Source organism: Lissotriton helveticus, chromosome 7 (assembly GCF_964261635.1).
Source record: "Lissotriton helveticus chromosome 7, aLisHel1.1, whole genome shotgun sequence".
NCBI lineage: Eukaryota > Metazoa > Chordata > Amphibia > Caudata > Salamandridae > Lissotriton > Lissotriton helveticus.
This window is the reverse complement of record NC_136068.1, coordinates 1,309,975,079-1,309,996,659: the sequence shown is the minus strand read 5'-3', so window position 1 is coordinate 1,309,996,659 and position 21,581 is coordinate 1,309,975,079. Positions and strand designations below refer to the sequence as shown.

Sequence of the window (21,581 nt, the reverse complement as noted above, 5' to 3'; positions counted from 1 at the left end):
GGAGACGTATTCACCCACTTCAGAATAGGAGAAGCTCTTCTTGGGAGCAAAAATAAACACAATACAAGTGAAGGCATTTACATGCGAGAAAAGAGTCCTGGCTATGACACAAGAAGCTCTCTGTTACCAAAAATGTCAATCTCTGACAGTTAGGGCTGTGAAGAAATTACTAGGGAGGATGTCTTTCTGCATACCACATGCGGGGCTACACATGAGACAATCAAGGATGGGTCCAAAACCAATGGTCACAGGCGAAGAGCTGGGTAGATATAGTAGTTGTCACGCAGAGAGTGCAGGAGGAAAGGAGTTGGTGGAACAGAGCAAATGGCAGGAAGACCCTTCATGACACCAGTGCCAACAGTGACCATCACCACGTACACCTCGTGTATGGGATGGGGAGCTCATATGGAGAAGCTGAACATCAGTGGGGTATGGACACCAAATAAAGCAGTACAACTCCCACATCTACTGGGGTTACTGACAGTGTTCCCAGCCTGAAAAGCAGGTCGTTTTTGATTTGTAAGAGGCCATTATAACAAAGTGTGATTCTGATTATGCAATGGATCGGAATCCGTCTAGCATTTCGTCGTCTTTGCCCATCCTGAATGAAATGATGAAACCAATAAATTGGTTACAAACTGGCTATCTATTGAGCAAAAAGCCCACCTCTGTTGTTGCATGCATGTGGGGTGATTGTGCATAGCCCCAGTGCTCAGACCTTTTCAGGGAACATAAGAACAGTCAGTGGCAGCTGGTGACATTTGAAAGTGGTGAGGCATAAAATTATTGGCATTAGTGACAGGGACAATGACGGGTTTTTGCGAGTATGAATTTGCAACTGAAAAGTACCTAATGCTAACACCACGTGCCTCTGTGCTCAATGAATCAGTCACAATGAAGGCTGTAGATCATATTTCTCTGTGTGTCTTCTAGAGGAGCGCTCATTACTGCCTTGTTTTGCTCTCTCTCAGGCACAGTGGGAAGATAACAAATAATTACCGGCACAAATAGCATTAGGCAGCTAGCTTTCTGTTTGTGATCTGCAGTTTCCTACCTTTACACAGAATTGTCAACTCACCCAATGTCATAATCACAACCACTTTGCATGCAAATCTAATGACCACAATCTAAGCTCCAGGGCGTATCCACACTGAGTCAATATGCAAATGTCCAAATGTAGATAAGACTCATGTATACTGGTCTGGAATAGGGTTTGTTTTTTGTATGCATTAGCAAATGTAACCAATGAACTGTGTATGTACTGCTGTGTTTTGTTGGGAAAATCAATTTAAACATTTAAAATAAAAACAGCATGAAAAAAATGGCAGAAGTATTAAGCAAGCAAGTAACAAATGATTGACTACCACCAAAGTGAAAAAGACCTCTGCATAACAGCCACCAAACACAATACCAAAGCAGTCTCCAAAGCTCTGGAATCAAATGTTCAGCCTTCTTAAAAAACACGGGTTCTGGCTTCAATAAAAAAAAAGAAATCCGCATAACAGGCTCATTAAAACAAAAAGAACAGCCATAAAAACGCATCACTCGCAAGAAGGCAGCATTTCATATGGGCTGGATTTTGTGACCGCAACAGAAGGTTCTGACTGAAAAAAAGCTCCCTCACTATATAAGGCACTGGTAACAAACATAAAAATCGAGGCTAAAGTGACTGAAGTAGAATGGAATAATTATATCGACACTATATGCAATTCCAATTTGGTGGGTGGAGAGGCATAATGTAACAAACATTAGACATTTAAGACCACAACATTTCGAAAAACGGTGGCTCTGCACGATCGGATTCGGAGATCTCATCTTGACATGTCTAAGCAAACGGAAGATTAAACATCGTCCACTAGATTAAAACTGGCACTTCAAAAGCTACAGACTGGCAAAGCCCATCTCTAACACAACACAAGATGTGTAAGGCAGTCTCAGTGGGAACTGGTACTTTTGTACAGTCCCTACAAAATCCGACTCCCCAGAATCCTGGAGAAAAAGCACTGTGGTGCCAGAGTACAAAGAGGAGCCCCACAAGATCCCTGCCCTGTGAGTGTTCAATCTTCCAGGGATTTACTGTTCTTTCCCGCCCGCTGGCCTTAGTCAAGTCAAGTGTACACTGTCCAGAGCTCTCTCCCCGCTTACCAGAAGAGGCAATCGGCAACAGTGAGGAGAACACCGCGCCCCCACCCCCAGCATCACAACCTCTGCCACAGCACACAGCAAGGGCTGGGATCAAGACATTGGATTACGGGCAGGTGGGGGTGGGGGGGTGGTCATAATGGGGTTGTCGCGCTGCGGAGGGGATGGGAGTGGAGGAGGTTCCAAATAATAAAAATAAAACTTACCTTCCGGTTCCGAGACTCAGACTCCCGCCGCCGTCCTGGTTTTGAATTTCTGCAGGGCACCATGTCACGTCATCAGGAAGGCTGCAGGCAGCCTCCCTCCCCTCCACCGTGGCGTCTAGGATTGGTCCGGCCGGCTGCCCCACCTGCGTCATTTCTCTCTGTATGCTGCAGCATATAGAGAGAACAGGGAGAGTGGGAGGTGTTACTCGAGGGCAAACAGGCAGTATTAACAACAGTGGGCAAGCCACTCCCCCCTGCCTTCGAGTAACACCGCCCACTCCAAACCCAGGAAGTTCTGCTTTCTCACCGTGCGAGAAGGCAGAAACAAATGGTAGTTATATAACTACCATTTGTTTCTGCCTTCTCACACAGCGAGAAAGCAGGGGGGCGGCGCCGCCGAAACGCCCCCATAGAGGAGCCGCCACAGAGAACAGTATATGGAAATGCCAGAATATCTTAAAGAAAGAAGGCAAAGTTGAATTATTGGAGTACACTGTACCATAAGCATTACTTGCTCTGCAGATAATCATCATGGACAATGTACTATGAACAAACACTTTTTATTGACTAACCTTGGGAAAAGGCAATGGGAATTACGAGTAGACAATAGCTATATACATTAAGTGGGGTTACGCAAAATAATGCCCCCGCCCCGCAGAATGTGATGCCTCTGATTCTACCTTATCTCAAAGATATACATGGGCCTTGGGCTGAATGTGGGCCCCTTAAAATGCTGGGGGCCCCTTGGAGGGTTGAGGGCCCCTCTGTTATGCAGAGCTGCAGGAGCCTATGTTACGCCCCTGTATACACGGTCACTGTGGGGCCCAGTGTGCTTAGAGCTACATAGGAGTGCCTCATAGTCATATGAGTAGGATTCCAGTAGGGTCCTGGAGTAGAACCATCATTCATGCTGCTGCAGGGAGAAAGATTCAGAGAGGATGGGCTGCACAGTGTTTGCAGATAACCAGGGCCAGACTGGCCATAACGGGCATCAGGCGTTACCCCAGGAGGGTGGGGGCCAGTTTTGCAGTGGTGGGGGCCAGTTTTTGTTATTGGAGGCCGGTTTTGCAGCGATGCTGCAATATTGGACCCCAGTAACAAAAGTAGCAAGCAAGTGTTTTCAGCCTCCTGGGGAAGGCAGTTCTTCTCCAGGGGCTGGTCCAAGAACATTTCTAGGGCTGCTTTGGGTTCCCAATCCGACCTTGCAGATGACAGTAATGCATCCTGTGCACTGATGGTAAGTAGAAGTCTGAGGCTAAGTGTAGGCAGTGATAGAAAGGACGAACAAGCTTGCCATCACAAAAGGAGAAGGAAAGACTTCCGGTTGAAGTTCTGCTTGCTGTCTGCAAGTAAATGAGAATGCAGCACAACAGTCAGGAAAGATAGCTATTCTCTATAGAATAATCCGAGTGAAAGCAGTTCAGCAGTCATTTGGAGTCTTTTCTTTGAGTGAGATGGGCAAAGAGGTCCCTCGACACACTCCCTGGTGAACTGAAATACTTACAGTCTGTGACCTCCACTGGATGTCTGCTAAATCACATTGGTGGCATAATCATCAGCAGGGCGATGGATGCATATACCTGTGATTGTCATCTCACTGCAGCCTCTGGGAGCTCCTGTACCTCCCTGTCTGGTACTTTGGGACTGGTAGTCGAAGTGGACCTCCAGGCTTACATAGGGTCAGCTCAGCATATCATCTACCTTCTCAAACAGAATTAGAGAGACAACCCCTATTTTCAAGACCGATACACCTTTCTGATCTCCAGGTAACAGTCAGTAGAGGCAGTCAGGTCACTGGTTCTCTCGTCTAATGAGGTTGATGACCCTACGAAGACATTTTCTCTACGTGGATGGTTGTGTTTTGGATGATACAGGTGATAGTAGCGAATGTCAGGACATCCGGAGCCAAGCAGGGTCTGCTGCCCTCTACCTTTAGATGGCTTCTCTTTACTGCAGCCTGCTCTTGATCTAGGACTCACAGGCTTCAGGTAGTTCTCCTACCTGCCAGGGGATGCTTCTGAGATCCAACAGTCTTCCATGCATTGCAATTGGAGTTATAACAGAGCACAGGCTATCATTCACCAAGTGCATAGGCTGGTGTCCTTATTCCTGGGAGACACCGTTCACTAGTCTTTGAAGTATCCAAGGACAAACGATAAAGAGATGTGCTGCCAGGGAGCAGATGGAAACCACACAGGGTATCGCAGTGGTGCATTTGTATAGAGCAGATAGTGGAGCCCTCTCAGAAAGATTGGCACACCCAAGGGACGAACAAAGACATCCCATGCAGAGATCTCCTGTGTGACTTTGTAAACCATATTTTTTTATAATCTTCTTTTATTTGTAGATTTGAATTACAGACTATAAAGGTAGACCTTAAAGTGCCTGAATGGAAAGTAAAACTACTGAGTTCTGATCTACTTGTTTCTCATGTGGGCAACGTAATATATATCGGTTCAGATGTTACTGGATGCCCTAATCTGCACAGTCAGAACTTTTTTGGGCATGGACATTTCACTGACAAAGGTGAGAAGGTACTCCAGACTTAGTGTGTCACCAGTAGACGATGGCATACATTTAAAATGCTGCTCTTGCTCTTTACAACACCTACTTCCATATTCAGTGCCTCTTCCTAGCAATCTTTCACTGGTTTTGTTTCAGGTTGAATGGAGCAGTGACTGAGGGTTTTGAGGAGGATGTTGGCACCAAGACCTCCTTTTATGGATTCACTGTGAACACCATGAAGAACTCCCTAATAGGCTATCAAGTGTACGGATTCAAGAAAGTACCCCAGAGCAAGGTATGGTCAAGTGGGTGTACATCCTGCTGGGATTTTGTTTTGTTGTATAGCAATACTGAGTAATGGAAAACGTGAAATTACCATATCCAGCATGCTTGGCAGGTCCCTTAGAACTATGAATTAGTGCATGTTGTATCAGTATTCACACTTACTCACATTAGGAGTTTTGTACAATTGACACCCACTTCTATGTTGATATGAGCAACCACCACCAGGATGAATTCAGTTATGATGGCAATTACTAACAAAACACAAGCAGTAATAAAATGTGCAATATGAGCACAAAACCATTTGCACAGATTATTGCCCTCTATTTACAAAAGGTTGCATAAGGTCCGTATTACAGAGAGTGCCCCAGGGGTGCATTGGAGGCATTGGAACCAGAGGGATCCTAGGGGTGCATTGGGCATTTGCACCCACTTTTTGCACCCCAGGGCACTTTGGTATTACAGAAGGAGCCACAGACGCTTGTGCGTCCCCTTCTGTAATACCGAGAGCTCTGGCACACATAAAGCCTAGCACTATCTGCAGAGGACGGTCCCTAATTTGCATGGGGGTGTGCCCCATGCAAATGAGGGAATCACTTTTCCTTTGTGCCATGCCCTATTACAGACGGGCACAGAAACAAAGAACATACGCAAGCCGTACACCATAGGGGTTTTCTAAGAAGAAGAACAGCGAGGACGAGGAAGGAGAGCAGCCATAGCGAGGAGGAGGCAGCCACAACAGGTAAGTGCCTTTTTTATTACTTTATAATTACTTAGGGAGGGGGGAAGGCTCGTAGCGGAGTGAAGTTCAACGGAGTTGTTCTCCAACTCCGTGGGACTTCGCGTAGAGGCACTACGCCTGATCCGCCCACTGTTAACTCAGACCTCGCCCCATGTTCAACATTTATGTTGCCTCCATATTCTGCCATCTTCAGTCAGGATAAACAGCAGCCTTTAACTGTCCAAAATATATTGGACACATCTTTGGTCCAACCATGCAGTTTGATTTTTATATAACTAATTTTGACTTCTTATCGGACTTCTCTTACTGCCTAAGTTGGGATACCTCAACTCTTGCTCACATGGTCTTCTTATTAGTGTGCAAATCCCCCCTTCCTCTATGAAAGGCTAATAAATATTCAAATCTGTGCAAATCTCTCTCCCGTGAGTAACCTGCCCTGAGCAACAGTCGTTTGTTGAAACGCAAAGTTTCAGCAATGCCCATTTTTCGTTCATTGAACAGTTAACCCTTCCACAAATCCATTTTCCTGTGGGTGATAACGGGAAAAGTGAAATGTTTGATATTGCGGTCCCGCTATACTACTTTCGTCTGAAGAGACAAACTGGTTTCTTGCAAATCCCATCGGAAGAAAACATTCTTCATAAAATATGTCACTGCGTGAATAGCTTAGTTGTTGATAAACTGGACACAGGTTACTTAGTGAACTAATATTCATTAACATAGAATATTAACGAACTGGTAACACTTTGAAAACTTGAAAAGTATACAGACTCCATTTACATGACAGGCCCTCCGGTAGGCCTAAAGCCATGCCACTACCTGTAAAGTAGCCTAGACCACCAGAACTGGTTTGTCATGACTCTCTTGGTCAAGGAAACTCCTAGCTTCTTGGTTAATGAAGCACTAGTACTAAGGGTAGGGAAGGAGGGCGCTGGCAGTGAGCCTACTTATTACCCCTCAATATGAAATTCTACTCACTAGAAAGTTTTCACTCTGTTCGAAAATGCCATCCCTTACATATAACTTCACCCATTGAGACTGGGTAGTGTATGAAAATCATGTCTCTGCTACAAATTTACACTTGCTAACACAGATGTTCTGAAAGGTAACAGCCAGATCCTCTGCACTTTCCACTCGAATACCTACCTTGCTTACCACGAAGATGTAAGTTCTTGCACCCAGGGAAAATATTCTTGCTTCTAGGCATGTCAAGAATATCAGAGCCAACCAAATAGGGCTCATCTAGGATCCCTCTGGTTCCAACCCCACCACAAACATTTGATGATCTAGTTATTACAAAAGTATGCATCCCGCTTCTTCTGTGAGCGAGCCAGTGATTCCTGCTCTATAATTTAATAGATGTGTTCCAATGAGCACAAAGACTGGGAAGAATAATTAATGGTGCAATAGCTTGTTCAGTATGCAGTGATCATACTGAATTGACCATGAACAAATGGTGTATGGGTGTCAAAACTCATCTGTTATTGAATGTTCTATGGCATTTCACATCTTTGCCTTAATGAACTCTCATGTGGTCCATTAACACTGACAAATGATGCACACATTTAGAGTAGAATTCACATAGTCATTGTTGGACTTGGCCCTTTTGGCAGGTTTACCCCTAAACTTTTTGCTTTTCAAACTGACCTGGTGTCCCAGTGTAAAGTGCGTGCGCAATCTGAGTGTGTGTTGTGAGATTAGCCTGCCCTCCCATAGGAATGCATGGGGGATATGTGTGTCCATGGTAGTTCCTGATGTGAGAGGAGTTACGGGGCGAGTTTGGTATGTGTGAACTCGTGAGATTAAATGTTGCGCGATGGTGTGCACAGATTTAATGTGTCTAGTGTAGAAGTGCCACTTCTAGAAGTTGGCATGTCTGTGCAGTGACTGTGAATTGACTGTCTGGCTTGTGATTGGCTGGAGCTGGCTGGTGTGCCTGGCTCCAGGAGTCAGGATGGGTCTGCACGGTGGTGAATGGAGAGATCTGCATGTTGATGGCAGGGAGGAGCTGCACCTGGGACCTGAATAGGGCTGGACCTTCCCTCCACAATGCTGGATCCGCCCCCTGTGGTGCGTCTGATGTCCCTAGCCTGTCCTGTGAATAGGGAGAGGGGCTGAGCAAAACAAAGTGCTCAAGAACCAGTTGTAACTGGTTCTCCCCCTGCCCTACAGCCTTAGACAAAGTAAATATGTGTAGAAAAAGGGGCTGTGACCCCATGAAAACTGTTCACTCTTGTTCCTGACTTAAGGGGCGGCCTGCTGCTGCTGGGAGCCAGGAGGAACCGCCACTGGGTGCTGCCTCCCTGCTGGAGGGCCCTGTGAGCTGGCCCCTGGGCCCAGCCTTTGCCCCCCCTGTCTTCTGAAAGACTCTTTCTTGGATTTTAGCGCCTTGGAGCGCTTTTTCTGCAGTGGGGAGAAGGAGAGCTTTGTTTGTCCTCTGGACTTCATTCTACAGCACCTGGGAGCACTGTTATTTAAATTTCCAGGAGGAAAGAGGAACGCGGGGACTATTCTAAGGGAATCCCGATGTAGGGATTCCCCCGCCCATGTGCACTTCAAGCAGGTGCCCACCCTGCCGAATTGCCACTTCGTTGTGTACTTTTCGGGAGCCTACCCCGTATTTCAGCCGGCACAGTTAGCCCAGAGGGCCGCCGCTCTGCCTGCAGCGTCCCGGAAGCGGAACCCGGCAGGCCTTGACTGTGAGCGGGGCCGGAGGGTCGAAGGAAGTCAACGCCAGCTAGAGCAGGGCTCCCATGAGACAAGGGAGAGCCCCGCATTGCGCACCATGACCAGTACAGAAGAAAAAGACCCAGGCGGGAGCCTACCCCGCGCTGGGCCGACCGGGGAAGGAAAGAAAAGCCTGGAAGGCAGGGCTCCCGTGGCAGCGGTGTGAGCCCTGCGTGCATGTGTGGACCAGCGGGGCTCCCGTGCTGGTAGGAGAGCCCTGCGCATGCAAGAAGGAGAGACCGGCACCTCGACCTTCAGGTGGGAGCCTACACCGCCGTAAGGAGCCTGCAGCCAGTCAAGGAGCCTCCGCACTGCCTAAAGAGACCAGGTGAAGGAGGGAGATGCCGCCGGATCCCCCCAGTGAGGCTCTCACAAGTGTGAGAGAGCCCCGTCCGCTCCCTGTGAGAAAATCCAGCCCCCAGGAGCGGGACCGGGTGAGAAGGAGACCGGAGCAGGAGGAAAGCGATGTGTCCACCCCAGAGACCGGTGAGTGGGGCTCCTGGGTTTATTGTTGTTGAGGGGGCGCCGGGGCACATTGCCGGTGCCCGCCCCCTCCCCTCCTGCTGTACTGTTCTTGGGGGAGCATACTTGTTTCAGAGACTCTGTGCTCCAACGTTGGGAGCATTTCTGTTAAGAGTCCCCTGAGTGGGGTTTGCCAGCCAGTGGTGCCCGCGCCGATTTTCCCAGCTGCTCAGTGGGCAGCTGCAACATCCCTTTTGGGGCATTTGAAGTTAGAATCCCAGAGGAGGGTCCAAAGGCACGCTGGTGTCCATGCGCAGTTCCCCAGCTGCCCAGCAATAAGTGGGCAGCTGCAACGTTTAGGCTGTGCATATCTTGGTGATCTTACAGCTGCCCAGCAAGTAGTAGGCAGCTGCATTGTTTAGGCCTGTTCTTTTGCGCTGTTGCTTTTGGCGGCGTGTTCAACCAGCCCTAACTTTCAGACAAAGGGCGTTTGAGCCCCACGGAAGGCCAATTGGCCTGGGGACAGTACCTAATGTGATTCTGCGCAAGGTGATGGTATACTGCGTTTGTGATGGTGATTGCCTAATGCCAAATGTGATTTATGCGTAAGGTGCAATGCCTTTATGCCTGTGTTACCTCTAACTGTGTTTTCATGCTTAGGAGGTTGTTTTTCCTAGTATAGTTTATGCTAGTGAGTTTGTTTTCCTGCTTGATCTATGCCTAAGGTGATTAGTATTGCGTAGTGTGTACCTACCCTTTTGCCAGTGGTTACTGGTTGTGTTCAACAATTGTTATTTTGTGCTACAGTTATTGGAAATGCTATTTCTACTAAGTGCTGATTCTGACAGTGGCCCACTTGGCCCTGTCATGTGTATATATATATATATATTTATTTTTTTTGAAAATCTTTTCCGACATAAGACATGGACATATATTAGCAGGCTCACCGCCCACAACATTTCTCTAAAAAAAAAAAAACATGAGGTCCACATATCGCATATAATAGTACACACATTCGTAATTTTCAAATTTTCTTGTTACAGTTCTAACTAACCCTGTATTAACTCCCCCCGCCAACCTCCCCCCGGCACTTACACTTGTATATTCAATTTACATTTGGTACGTAGTCCTAGCATTACAAATTTTATGTCTTAAACAGTACCCCGGCAAAACAACCTTCAGTTCTATGTCCAATACAAACAGTATACAACCCTCTGCACCCAGGCCGGCGCTCACTCAGTAGTACATGGGGTCTTGTCCAGTTGTGGGGTAACTCCCTACATGTTAGTCATTTAGGTCCCTGGTTAAATCGTCAACTGAGGATGGCGATACAGTACCCTCATTACCAGACTCAAAAGCCCCAACCATAGCATTCCAATCCAGTGATATTGGTGTCTTCCTTAGACCCCTACGTTCTTCTCGCTGCAAGCCATACCCTCTGCCTTCCCCCAGCGCACCACTTCCCCTTGCCACACATCTGGGTCAGGTGGCCTGGTCGACTTCCACCTCATCGTTATGGTTCTTTTGGCAAGCAGTAGGGCCAAGTCGGTAAATCGTGTTGCTACGCTCTTTTTCCTTTCAGAGGGGCCCAATCCCAACAAGCTATACTCCAAAGCCGTGTATGGCCTGGCTGGTGCTAACCTGGACAGGGCATCATGGATCGTCGTCCAATAGTATCCCAACTTAGGGCAATCCCAGAACATGTGAACTAGCTGCGCGTCATCCGCTCCACATCGGGGACAACTGTCCGCGGTAGCCGGGAACATGGCGTGTAGTCGGTGAGGCGTGAGGTATGCCCTGTGTAGTACCATAAGTTGGATACATATAAATTTTGGGTTCCTTGACACTTTCTTCGGGAATTTCAAAATTCGTCCCCACTCCTTATCTCTAAGGGTCCTCCCTATGTCGCCCTCCCATCTGTCTCGTAATGTCTGACGCGAGACTGCCCTCCCTGTCCTGATACCACTCGCTATCCATTTCGTCAGGTGGCCGCCTGTCCCCATCAAGTACTGCATAGCGATTAGTGGGTTAGTGAGTGGTTCATCCCCATGCGGTGCCCATGTTTGTTCAATGTAGTTTCGTACCCTGGTATGCAATAGGAACTGACCTCCCGGGGCCTGATGCAAATTGCAGAAATCCGCGAAGGTCATTACGTGACCCTCCGCAAACAGGTCCCCTACTTGCACTACACCCGCGTCTTGCCAAGCTGCGAGTACCCGGCTCGGGAGCGGGCCCGTTCCTATGGGTAGCCCTAGAAGAGGTATCGTGGGGGCATAAGAGGACGCTGCATTCGTGTATTTCACCGCTTTCCTCCAGCAGGTGATGGCAAGTTTAACCCCTTCCACGCTCATGACGAGCTGGGCTCGTCATGAGGTAGCCTCCTCGCACGGTCATGACGAGCCCAGCTCGTCATGTAACATGCGCTTTACAAATTCTCAGCGTGCGAGCGGAATTCCGCCCGCACGCATGCGGTTAAGTAGGGGCGGTGTTGATCTAGGGATCTCAACCCTCGGCAGTAACAGGGTATGTATGACGCCCTTTGCTCTGTCCTCCTCTTTCAGGCCGATTTCGTGTAGGTTGCGGCCCGCTAGCCAGTAGGCCAGCCATTGCAGCTGACACCCATAGCCATACGCCAGCACATCTGGGACCCCCATACCTCCCTCCGCAGCTGGCAACTGCAGTTTAGCCAAACTGATGCGCCGCCTTACCGACCCCCAAATCAATTCCGTGATCATAGTGTGCAGTGTTCTGAATGTGGTCGCAGGGGCCATAAAAGGTAGGTTTGTGAAGTAATATAAGAGCCTGGGGAGCACTACCATCTTAGAAATGGCTACCCGGCCAGCTACCGATAGCGGCAGCGAGGTCCAGAATTGCACTTGTGACTTCAGAGCAGCTATCGCTCTACCCAAATTCCCCTCAAGCATGTCTTGCGCCCCTCTGTAGACTTGTATTCCTAGGTATCGGAATGTCCCTGACTCCACCTGAAAAGAGTGGGGGGGGGAGCGCAACCGGGTTAAGTCCGCGGATGCGTTGAAACAATACCCATAAGACTTAGTGTCGTTAATCGTGAGGCCCGACAATGCCCGGAATTCCTCAAATATTTCGGGTATAGGGTCCAGACTGCCCCCCACATCTCCCAAGTAGAAAATAATGTCGTCCGCGTAAGCCGACACCACGTGGGTCGTCGTGCCCCTCCGTATGCCTCTGTGCTGTGCCGAGTTCCGAAGCTTACACAACAGGGGCTCCAAAGCCAGTATGAACAATAGGGGGGATAGTGGGCAGCCCTGTCTAGTGCCCCTCGCCACGTCAAGCAGTGTCGAGATGCATCTATTCGTGCGAACTCGGGCCGTTGGGCGGGTATACAGCAGCTTCACCCAGGCGATGAACTCAGGTGGTATCCCAAATTTAGTGAATGCCAGAACATAAAAACATACCTAAGGGAATCAAAGGCCTGCCTCAGGTCCAATGAAATACAGCCCTCCGCTTCCTAAGCCGCACCTTCGTTGAGCATTATTTGGCTGAGTCTCTGTAGGTTCATCGCCGTACTTCTACCAGGCACGAAACCGCACTGGTCAGGGTGTATTAATTGTGGGACGTATTGAGCCAGCCTCGCTGCCAGAACCTTGCTCAGGATTTTGTAGTCCGTATTTAGTAAGGACAAAGGCCTGTAGTTGGCTAAGTGGAGCCCGTCCCTGCCGTGCTTCGGGAGGGAGACTATCAATGCCTGCAGTGACGACTGTGGCAGTCCATACGACTTCAGCGCTTCCCGGTACACAACCTGCAAACGCGGTGCAATCAGATCTATGTAGGCCCCATAGAACTCGGCCAGCAGGCCATCAGTCCCGGGGGGTTTATTCCTCGGCAACACACGTATTGCCTGTCTTATCTCCGCGAGTGTGATAGGGCACGCCAAGTCCTTCCCCTTGTTTACCGGGAGCTGTGGCAAATCGAGACCCTCCATAAACGCCTCAAATGCCTCGTCCGACATCGGCTGGTGCTGTCCGTACAGCGTTTCGTAATAGTCCCTAAAAGCAGTATTTATACCTATTTGTGTCGTAACCGGCACCCCGTCCTGATCAGTTACTTCCAATGTGGGCATATATACAGGAGCGTTCCTTACCAATCGTGCCAGCAAGGGGCCCGAGCGCTCCGCGTGCACGTTTTGCCTGCATGTGTACTCCCTATAGTCCAGTAAGCGCAGCTCCTCAAGCAATTCTGCGTGCTGGATGTGCGCCTCCTGCAGTGGTGTGAATGGTATGTTTGTACCTGCAGCTTCACTTTCCAACATTGCCAGCCGCCCTTCTACCTCTCTGAGCCTTTCCAGCATAGTATGTCTCATGCCCACCGCATGCTCATTGCTACCCCCCTCATGGACACCTTAAGGCGTCCCACTCTATCTGTCGTGTGCTAGCCGTGCCAGCATTCATAGTGAAATAGTGTGATATAGCGTCTGCTAGGGCAGTCCGGAACACAGTATCCTCAAGCAGTTCCGGCGCCAAGCGCCACGTTGGTGTAGGAGTCGGGATCCTACCCCATTGCACCGTGACCTCCACCGAGTTATGACCAGAAAAAGTCTTACCCATGTGCTCCGCAGTCACCACTGACCCCAACAATGTTCTAGAACGGAAAGCGCGATCTATCCTCGTGTGCAGTTTATGTGGCGGGGAGTAGAAAGTGTATTCCCTATGTAATAAGTGTGTGCTCCTCCATGCGTCGGCTAGATCCCAACCTTCTGCCCACTGCGTAAGAGCGGCAGCCTGTTTCCTACTCTCGGTGGCCTGTAGCGGCGGGTGAGATCTATCTAAGGATACGTCTAAGACAGCATTGTAATCCCCACCTATTATCCAATTGTATTCCGACCAGTCCGCCAGCACCCTGTTAATTGCGGCCAGGAAGTCCTTCTGGCCCGAGTTCGGCGCATAGACACTGCCGAGCACAACTGGGGAGCCATCCAGCATTCCTTGTACAAACACATATCTACCTTCCTGATCCACTTTTTCTTTTCCACCAACTTAAAGGGGACAGAGTTCTTGAGCCATATAGCCGCCCCCCTCGAAAACACAGAGTACGTGGTGGCAAATAACTGCCCCTTCCATTTCTTTTTTTTTTTTTTTTTTTTAATGTTTCCAAAACATTTATTGGTAGCTTATCAAAGTGTACACAGCTCGGTGCCTACAACCTCATTTAGGCCGGCAGCGTAGTGACTGCGTTAAATAAAAAAACTGTTATATCAACGTATACATACACAGCAAGCCGCCTGCAACCACTTCGGGCCGGCCGCGTCAAATATACATGTGGTCTCGGATTTTAACAGTTTTTCATCTCTTAATTCGGAACCAATAGAAACCAAAATGGACCATTCCACTACTGCATTCACCATCCAACCAACAATACATAATTTCCTTACAGGCAGTGCCTTTGTACCTTTGGCACGACAGTAAGCGTAAGAATAACGTTGCATGATAGTCTACGGGGAGCTGTGGTCAGTGATGTGTGCATTCAAATATTCTGTCAAATACCTCCAATAGTCTTTAGGCCTGGATCATGTCGGCAGTTCTTCTTCATATGTCCGTAATGTGTCTTGGCAATGCGGCATATCATTCAGCCATTGTTTAATCGATGGCACATTTTTGCTCTCCCAACACATAGAGACCCTGCGCTTAGCCAAAAGCAGGGCCACTGCACAGAACTTTCGTTTTGTAGCTTTCACCCCACCCAGCAACCCCAGAAGACAGCAGCGAGGGTTACATTCAATATCAATGCCTACCATTTCGGACAGCGTATTCGTGACTTCTACCCAGTAGGCCTGTATTTTCGCACAGTACCATGCTAGATGAATAAAGTCAGCTTGGTTAAAGCCACATCTCTTGCAGCGTGCCTCTTCGCGCAACCCGTATTTCTGCAACTGAGTTGGAGTGTAGTATGCCTGGTGTAGGTACTTAAAATGTATGATTCGCAGGTTGCCATTGGGTGTTAGCATTTTAGTCAGCGTGCAAGCCGTCTCCCAGTCTTTATCTGAAATGGGGGACTCCAGCACCAAGTTCCATCTGTCCATTGCTTTGGCAGCCCTGCAGCCTTTCTCAGCTTGCGCCAATGTGTAGAGTCGGGACACCAGGTGTGTGGTGTGCTGCGAGGTCAGTACGAGCTGCAAGGAGTCCAAAGGCTGTGGCTCAGCAGGGAAGGTCGGGTAATGTTGTTTGATCGCTCCTTTTAACCTGTGGAACGTAAATTGGAACAATAGAGTTGGATTTTGTATGTATGCTAAATCACGTTCAGTTAGGAATACTCCATCCTTATATAGATCCCCTATTGTCACCTGGTTTAGGAGTCCCATACCCACATCTTCGTTCGTTACCGACAAATTGTGATGGTGGTGTAATGGTAGTGCGGGTGCGTAGAGTGGCATTTTACGTGCTAGTTGACCTAGTTGCCTCCAAGCTGCATTTGTGGTGTCAATGGTATTTATGTCCTTGTTGTGAAGTGGGGGTCTGTTATGCGTGATGATGGCGTCCAATGGTACAGGCTGAGCGTCTCCCTCCTCAACGGCTACATGGGACGTATACGGGACTTTATGGTACCAGAAGGTTGCATATTGGGCCTGTGCACACAAATAGTATAGTAAGAAGTCTGGCACTCCCCATCCACCTTTGGAACAAGGCACGTCAGTATAGCTAGGTTTATTCGTGCTTGTTTACCCGCCCATATCAGCTTCAGGACCATCGTTTTTATCCGCTTGAAGACTTCCCTCGGTGGTTGTATGGGGATGTTATTAAATAAGTAGAGAAGTTTGGGAAGTAGTACCATTTTCACGATCGCTATACGATCAGCCAGGGAAAGAGGGAGCTGTATCCATCGCTTAACTTTTGTCTTCCAATGTGTCAATTACTCTGCCATAGTTTGTCCTTATGACTATTTCCGGGTCTCTATGAAACCATATCCCCAAGTAGCGCACTGGGCCCGTCTGCCATTCTAGGGGGTATTCCGATGCATGTGGTAATGTAGCGTCTGTTAGGGGGAAGATGGATGACTTTTCCCAGTTTATTTGCAACCCCGAATGACCTCCGAATTTAATGTATGTTCTCAATAGAGGGTCCAGGTTACGTTCAGAGTCGCGGACATATATAGCAACATATCATCCGCATAAAGGGAGATATGCAAGGGTCTACTTGGGAATTGGAGCGCCAGGTGATGATGTTTCTCCCTCACTAAGCAGGCTAGGGGTTCTAGGGCTAGGGCAAATAGGAGAGGGGACAGTGGGCAGCCCTGTCTGGTCCCCCGTTCTATGTTAAAGGCCTCTGATACGTAACCATTTATTTTAACTCTTGCTGTGGGTAGTGTATATAGTAATTGGATCCACTGAATAAATATTAAGGGGAATCCCATTCTGTGAAGGATTGTGATTAGATAGGACCACTCAATAGAATCAAATGCCTTAGCGGCATCCAACATTACCGCTACTGCTTTCGTGGTTGGGATCAGGTAGTGGGAGACCGCAAATAGTGTCCTCGTGTTATGTGTGGTGGTTCTAGAGGGTATAAACCCTGACTGGTCTGGGAGGACCAGGTTCGTCATAAGGGGTTGTAGCCGTGTGGCGAGTATTTTAGCGAGAATTTTCGAGTCCACATTTAACAAAGATAGTGGGCGATATGAGTTACAGCTTACAGGGTCTTTTTCGGGTTTAATAAGCGCTATGATCATTGCTTCGGGTAACGTTGGTGGGAGCACTTGTTCATCATGTGCTGCACCAAACATCGCTACGATGTGAGGCGCTAGTATGTCTTTATATGCTTTGTAGAATTCACACGTGAATCCGTCTGGGCCCGGCGCTTTGCCGTTGGGCAATGATTGGATCACCTCCGTCACTTCCTCTACAGTTACTGGTAATGATAGATACTCTTTGTGTGTCTGATAGCCATGCAATGGCAACATCTTCCAAATAGCAGAGTGTTTCCGTCTGCGTGGCTACCGGGCGTGATTTATATAAATCACTATAATTTTGAACAAAGCTGTGTAGGATACCCATTTGGTTAGTATGTGTTGTTCCGTCCCTATCTGTTATCTGCGTTATAGTTTGGGTTTTGCGGCTCTCACATATTCTGGCCGCCAGTACCCGACCTGGGCGACCTCCCTCCCCGTATGCCCTGGCCACATGACGTTTGTTAAGGTATTTGATCTCGTCCGCAGCAAAGGCCTGAGGTTCTGTTAGTGTTTGCCTAATTTCACAGAGTATAGACAGAAGTGGGGTTCTCTCATATTGGTGTTCCAGCGTGCTGCGCTTGGATTCACATAGTTTCAGCTGCGCCATGATATCACGCAGCACACCCGCAGTCGTGCTTATGCAGATTCCACGTATCGTGGCCTTAAATGCCTCCCATAAAAGGCCTGCATCCTCTACAGATTGCTCATTTATTTGAAAGTATTCTAGAATTGCCTTTCTGATGGTATCTGCATACACTGGGTCTGTAAGTGCGGTGGCATTAAATCTCTAGCTGTAAGGCGGTGTAATTAGGTACCTGTAGGGATAGTTTGATAGGGTTATGATCTGACAGAGTTTTGGGCATGTGTGTGATTTCCTTGGTCCACAGTAACAGTGCATTGGAGCCCAGCCAGTAGTCAATTCGCGACCAGCTGCCATGTGATGTCGATGCATGTGTCGCTTCCCTAACGCCTGGTTCTGATAGATACATCTGCCGTGTGGATTCCTCATCTTGTGAATACCCCCCTGCGTCAGCAACATTCGGAAATTCTTTTTTCGTAGCCTCGCGCCGACGTGGACTCCTGACGTCATAGAGACACGACCTCGCTCGCGACTCCGCTGACGTCACCGACGCCTATAATAGGCCCACGCCGGCGTGATGACATCAGTTCCCTTTTTTCCGCGTCGTCGACGCTAACGGTTATCGGGAATCTCTGTAGCCAACGGATACTTTGTTGCCTATATTATTACCTTTTTCTGCTTCTCTGTATCCTGTTTCTTCGACAATGTCTTCTAAAAAGACCGGCTTTAAGCCATGCAGAGAATGTGGCAAAATGATGTCCATCACCGACCCTCACAGCGACTGCATCTGGTGCTTGAGCTCGGACCATGATGTGGATGACTGCTCTTCGTGTAAGAAGATGAACCCGAAGGCCCTGAGAGAAAGAGAGGCGAAGCTGCTGGTGGCTAAGATGAAAGCTGGAAAGGAGAAGTCGTCGAGGTCTCGTTCTCGAAGGGCGAGGTCGAAGTCGAGGTCGAGGTCTGGATCTCGAGGAAGGTCGTCTTCGAAGTCGGCTTCTGATCGTGTTTCAAAAAAGAGGAAACATAAGAAGAGGAGACATGAGTCCCGACGTCGTTCTGGTAAGGAGTCGGGATCGAGGTCGAGGTCACCGAAGAAGATACGTTCGAAGGTGGTGACCGTTGGTGTTTCGGATCCAGAACCTGAAGGTGAGGCCTCCCCTTCTGAGTCACGGGCGCCGTCTCCGTCTCCGACTCCGGCTCCGAATCCGGCTCCGAGTCCGTCTCCGGCGCCGTCCCCGGCCCGAGATGAGGAGGAGCTTCGTGAGGATGGGGGTTCCGCGCCCTTAGGTGAGCCGAATCCGAACGCTCCTCAGGACAGGCCTGAAGGTTTTCATCCACCATTTCCTGCCCCAGGCCAGGACCCTTCTGCGTTTCTCAACGCGATGTACGGAGTCTTTTCGAGGGCGTGGTACCCCTCTGGTGCACCTTCGGGTCCCATGGGTCCTTTAGCTTTTAGCGTAGGAGTCCCTCACTCCTACCCTCTGGCTCCGTTTATGCCTTACATGCCGGCTCCGACGCCGCCGTGGCATTTTCCGGCTCCACCGAAGCCGTCGACGCCGGTTCCGGCTTCGCCTGCTCCGAGTCGTCCTCGAACACATCCCTCTGAGCCTTCGGGTTCGATCCCGACGTCGATTCCGAATCCGTCGGAGCCGGTGGTGGATCCGATGGCAAAACGAGTCAAGATGAGATCCAGAAGAGAGGCTCAATGCCTTCTGGATGAAAGGAGGTTTTTGGATTCACAATCTGACGTTGAAGAGGGTGAATTGGATGAAGATGCTTTTGAGGATTTGGCAGACGCAGGAAGCCTGGATTTCTCTCCAGAGTCGGAGTTACCCTCAGGTTCTAGCACTCCTTCTAAGGACGTTCAACCCTATCATTTAATTATGAGGAAGGCTGCCAGTCTCCTTAAGTTGACTTTGCCTACAGCAGAATTCAAATCTAATATTCTGACTGAAGTATTGCATTCTCCGAGTTCAGTGGTGGAACCTCTTCTTCCTTTCAATGATGCTCTGACAGAGCCCATTCTAGAGGTGTGGAAAAAACCTTTGTCGGCTCCAGCTGTCTCTAAAAGTGTAGCCAGAAGATACAGGGTTGCCCCTGAGGATCCTGCCTTTTTAACCTCTCACCCTTCACCGGAGAGTTTGGTCATTCAGGCTGCATGCTCCAAAAAGAACGTTAGTGCTTTCCCTCAGGTTCCTTTTGAGAAGGAGGCAAAGAAGCAGGATCAGGTGGCAAAGAAGTCCTTCTCCTCTGCCAGTATGGCATTGAAGTCATCAAATGCCACTTGCTTGATGGGGAGATATTTACACGCTCTGATGGACTCTTTGCGTGTTCTTGTTCCAAAAATTCCTGATGACAGCAGGAAGGATTTTGAGGAAGTCATCTCTGACGCTCAGGCGGCGGCTCGCCAGGTCATTCAGAGCGGTTTGGATACTGTAGACTCTGTGGCGCGCATTATGGGCACTGCTGTCACTACTAGGAGTTCTGCCTGGTTGAAATCTTCTGACTTTTCGGCTGATGTTCAGGCGACATTATTAGATCTTCCTTTCGATGGTTCAGGCCTCTTTGGGAAGAAGGCTGATGCGGCCCTTGAGAGGTTTAAAGATAGCAGGGCGACTGCAAAATCCTTGGGTCTTCAAGTGAGAGGCTCTTCGACTGGCAGAAGATTCAGGGGTTTTGGCCGCTCTTCCTTTCGGAATTTCCGGCAAGGCCAGCAGCAGCAGCAACAACAGCAGCAGCAAAACTCCTTGTACAGGACATATAGGGGAAAGCAGAGAGCTCGTCCTCGTGGACGTCAGGCCTCTTCCTCCTCCACTTCCTCCAACCCCCCTGCCCCTGAGAAGCAGCCCTAGATCCGACATTCAGGATCATGTGGGTCCGGTTGGGGGTTGGCTTACCCATTTTCTACAGGATTGGGAATCGGTTACGTCAGATCTTTGGGTTCTCAATCTTGTAGAAAATGGGTATGCCCTTCCCTTTCGGGAATTCCCTCCCAATTTCCCTCCTTGCCAAGGGTATTGCTCCGAGGAGCATCTGTCACTTCTGCAAGAGGAAGTTTTGACTCTGATAAGAAAAGGTGCGATAGAGGTGGTCCCAGAGCAGGAAAGGAGTCAGGGGTGCTACTCCCGGTATTTCCTGATTCCGAAGAAGGATGGCAGGCTTCGTCCGATCCTGGATCTCAGGATCTTGAATCTCTATCTGAAGCAGGAGAAATTCAAGATGCTCACCCTTGCTCAGGTTCTTCAGGCGCTGCAAGAAGAAGACTGGATGGTGTCGCTCGACTTGCAGGATGCTTACTTTCATATCCCAATCCTGAAGTCGCACAGGAAATATCTCCGTTTTACGGTGGGATCGCAGCACTACCAGTTTGCGGTCCTTCCGTTTGGACTTACTACTGCGCCTCGAGTCTTCACCAAGGTGATGGCAGTGGTGGCGGCGCATCTCAGGAGATCAGGGATTCCAGTGTTCCCTTATTTGGACGACTGGCTGATCAAGGCAGAGTCGTCAGAGAGAGTGCTCCATCATTTGCAAGAGACAACCCAGTTGTTGTACAGGTTGGGTTTTTCAATAAATGTACCCAAGTCTCACCTGGTGCCCTCCCAGCGCAACCTGTTCATAGGTGCGGTACTGGACACAACCGTATGTCGTGCATTCCCTCCCCCTCAAAGGATTCGCGACATACGGGAGATGATTCCTTTATTTTACAATGGAGCGGTCGTTCCAGTCCTGAAGGTCCTTCGCCTGCTCGGTCTGATGGCTTCATGCATTCTGTTGGTCAACCATGCACGCTGGCACATGAGGGCGCTCCAGTGGTGCCTCCGCAAGCAGTGGTATCAGCACAACAGAGATCTCAGGGAGTCAGTAAGGATCTCCAGAGAAGCTGCAGCGGATCTGTCTTGGTGGGGCGTGGAAGGCAATCTGTCCCAAGGAAAGCCTTTTCAACTTCCCCTATCGGTGGCCACGGTGATAACGGATGCATCCACTCTCGGGTGGGGTGCTCATCTGAGGGATCTGGAGGTCAAGGGCCTTTGGTCTCCAGAGGAAAGGTTGCTTCACATCAACCTTCTAAAATTGCGGGCGATACGTTTGGCGCTCAAGGCCTTCCTCCCTTCCCTTCGCGGTCAGTCTGTTCAGCTCCTAACGGACAACACGACCGCGATGTGGTACGTCAACAAGCAGGGAGGGGTAGGGTCGCAGTGTCTCTGCAGAGAGGCTCTGCGTCTCTGGTCCTGGGTTC

At 49.2% G+C, this 21,581-nt stretch overlaps 1 protein-coding gene across 2 annotated transcripts in view; it reads left to right on the top strand.

Moving 5' to 3' along the window:
- ST6GALNAC2 (ST6 N-acetylgalactosaminide alpha-2,6-sialyltransferase 2) overlaps positions 1-21,581 on the top strand; it is a 373,309-nt gene that overhangs the window by 321,316 nt on the left and 30,412 nt on the right. For both annotated transcript variants that reach the window (XM_078654601.1, XM_078654602.1), the window contains one exon: positions 5,010-5,148. In XM_078654601.1, the coding sequence (XP_078510727.1) occupies positions 5,010-5,148 (139 nt within the window). The remainder of the gene's footprint in view (positions 1-5,009; positions 5,149-21,581) is intronic.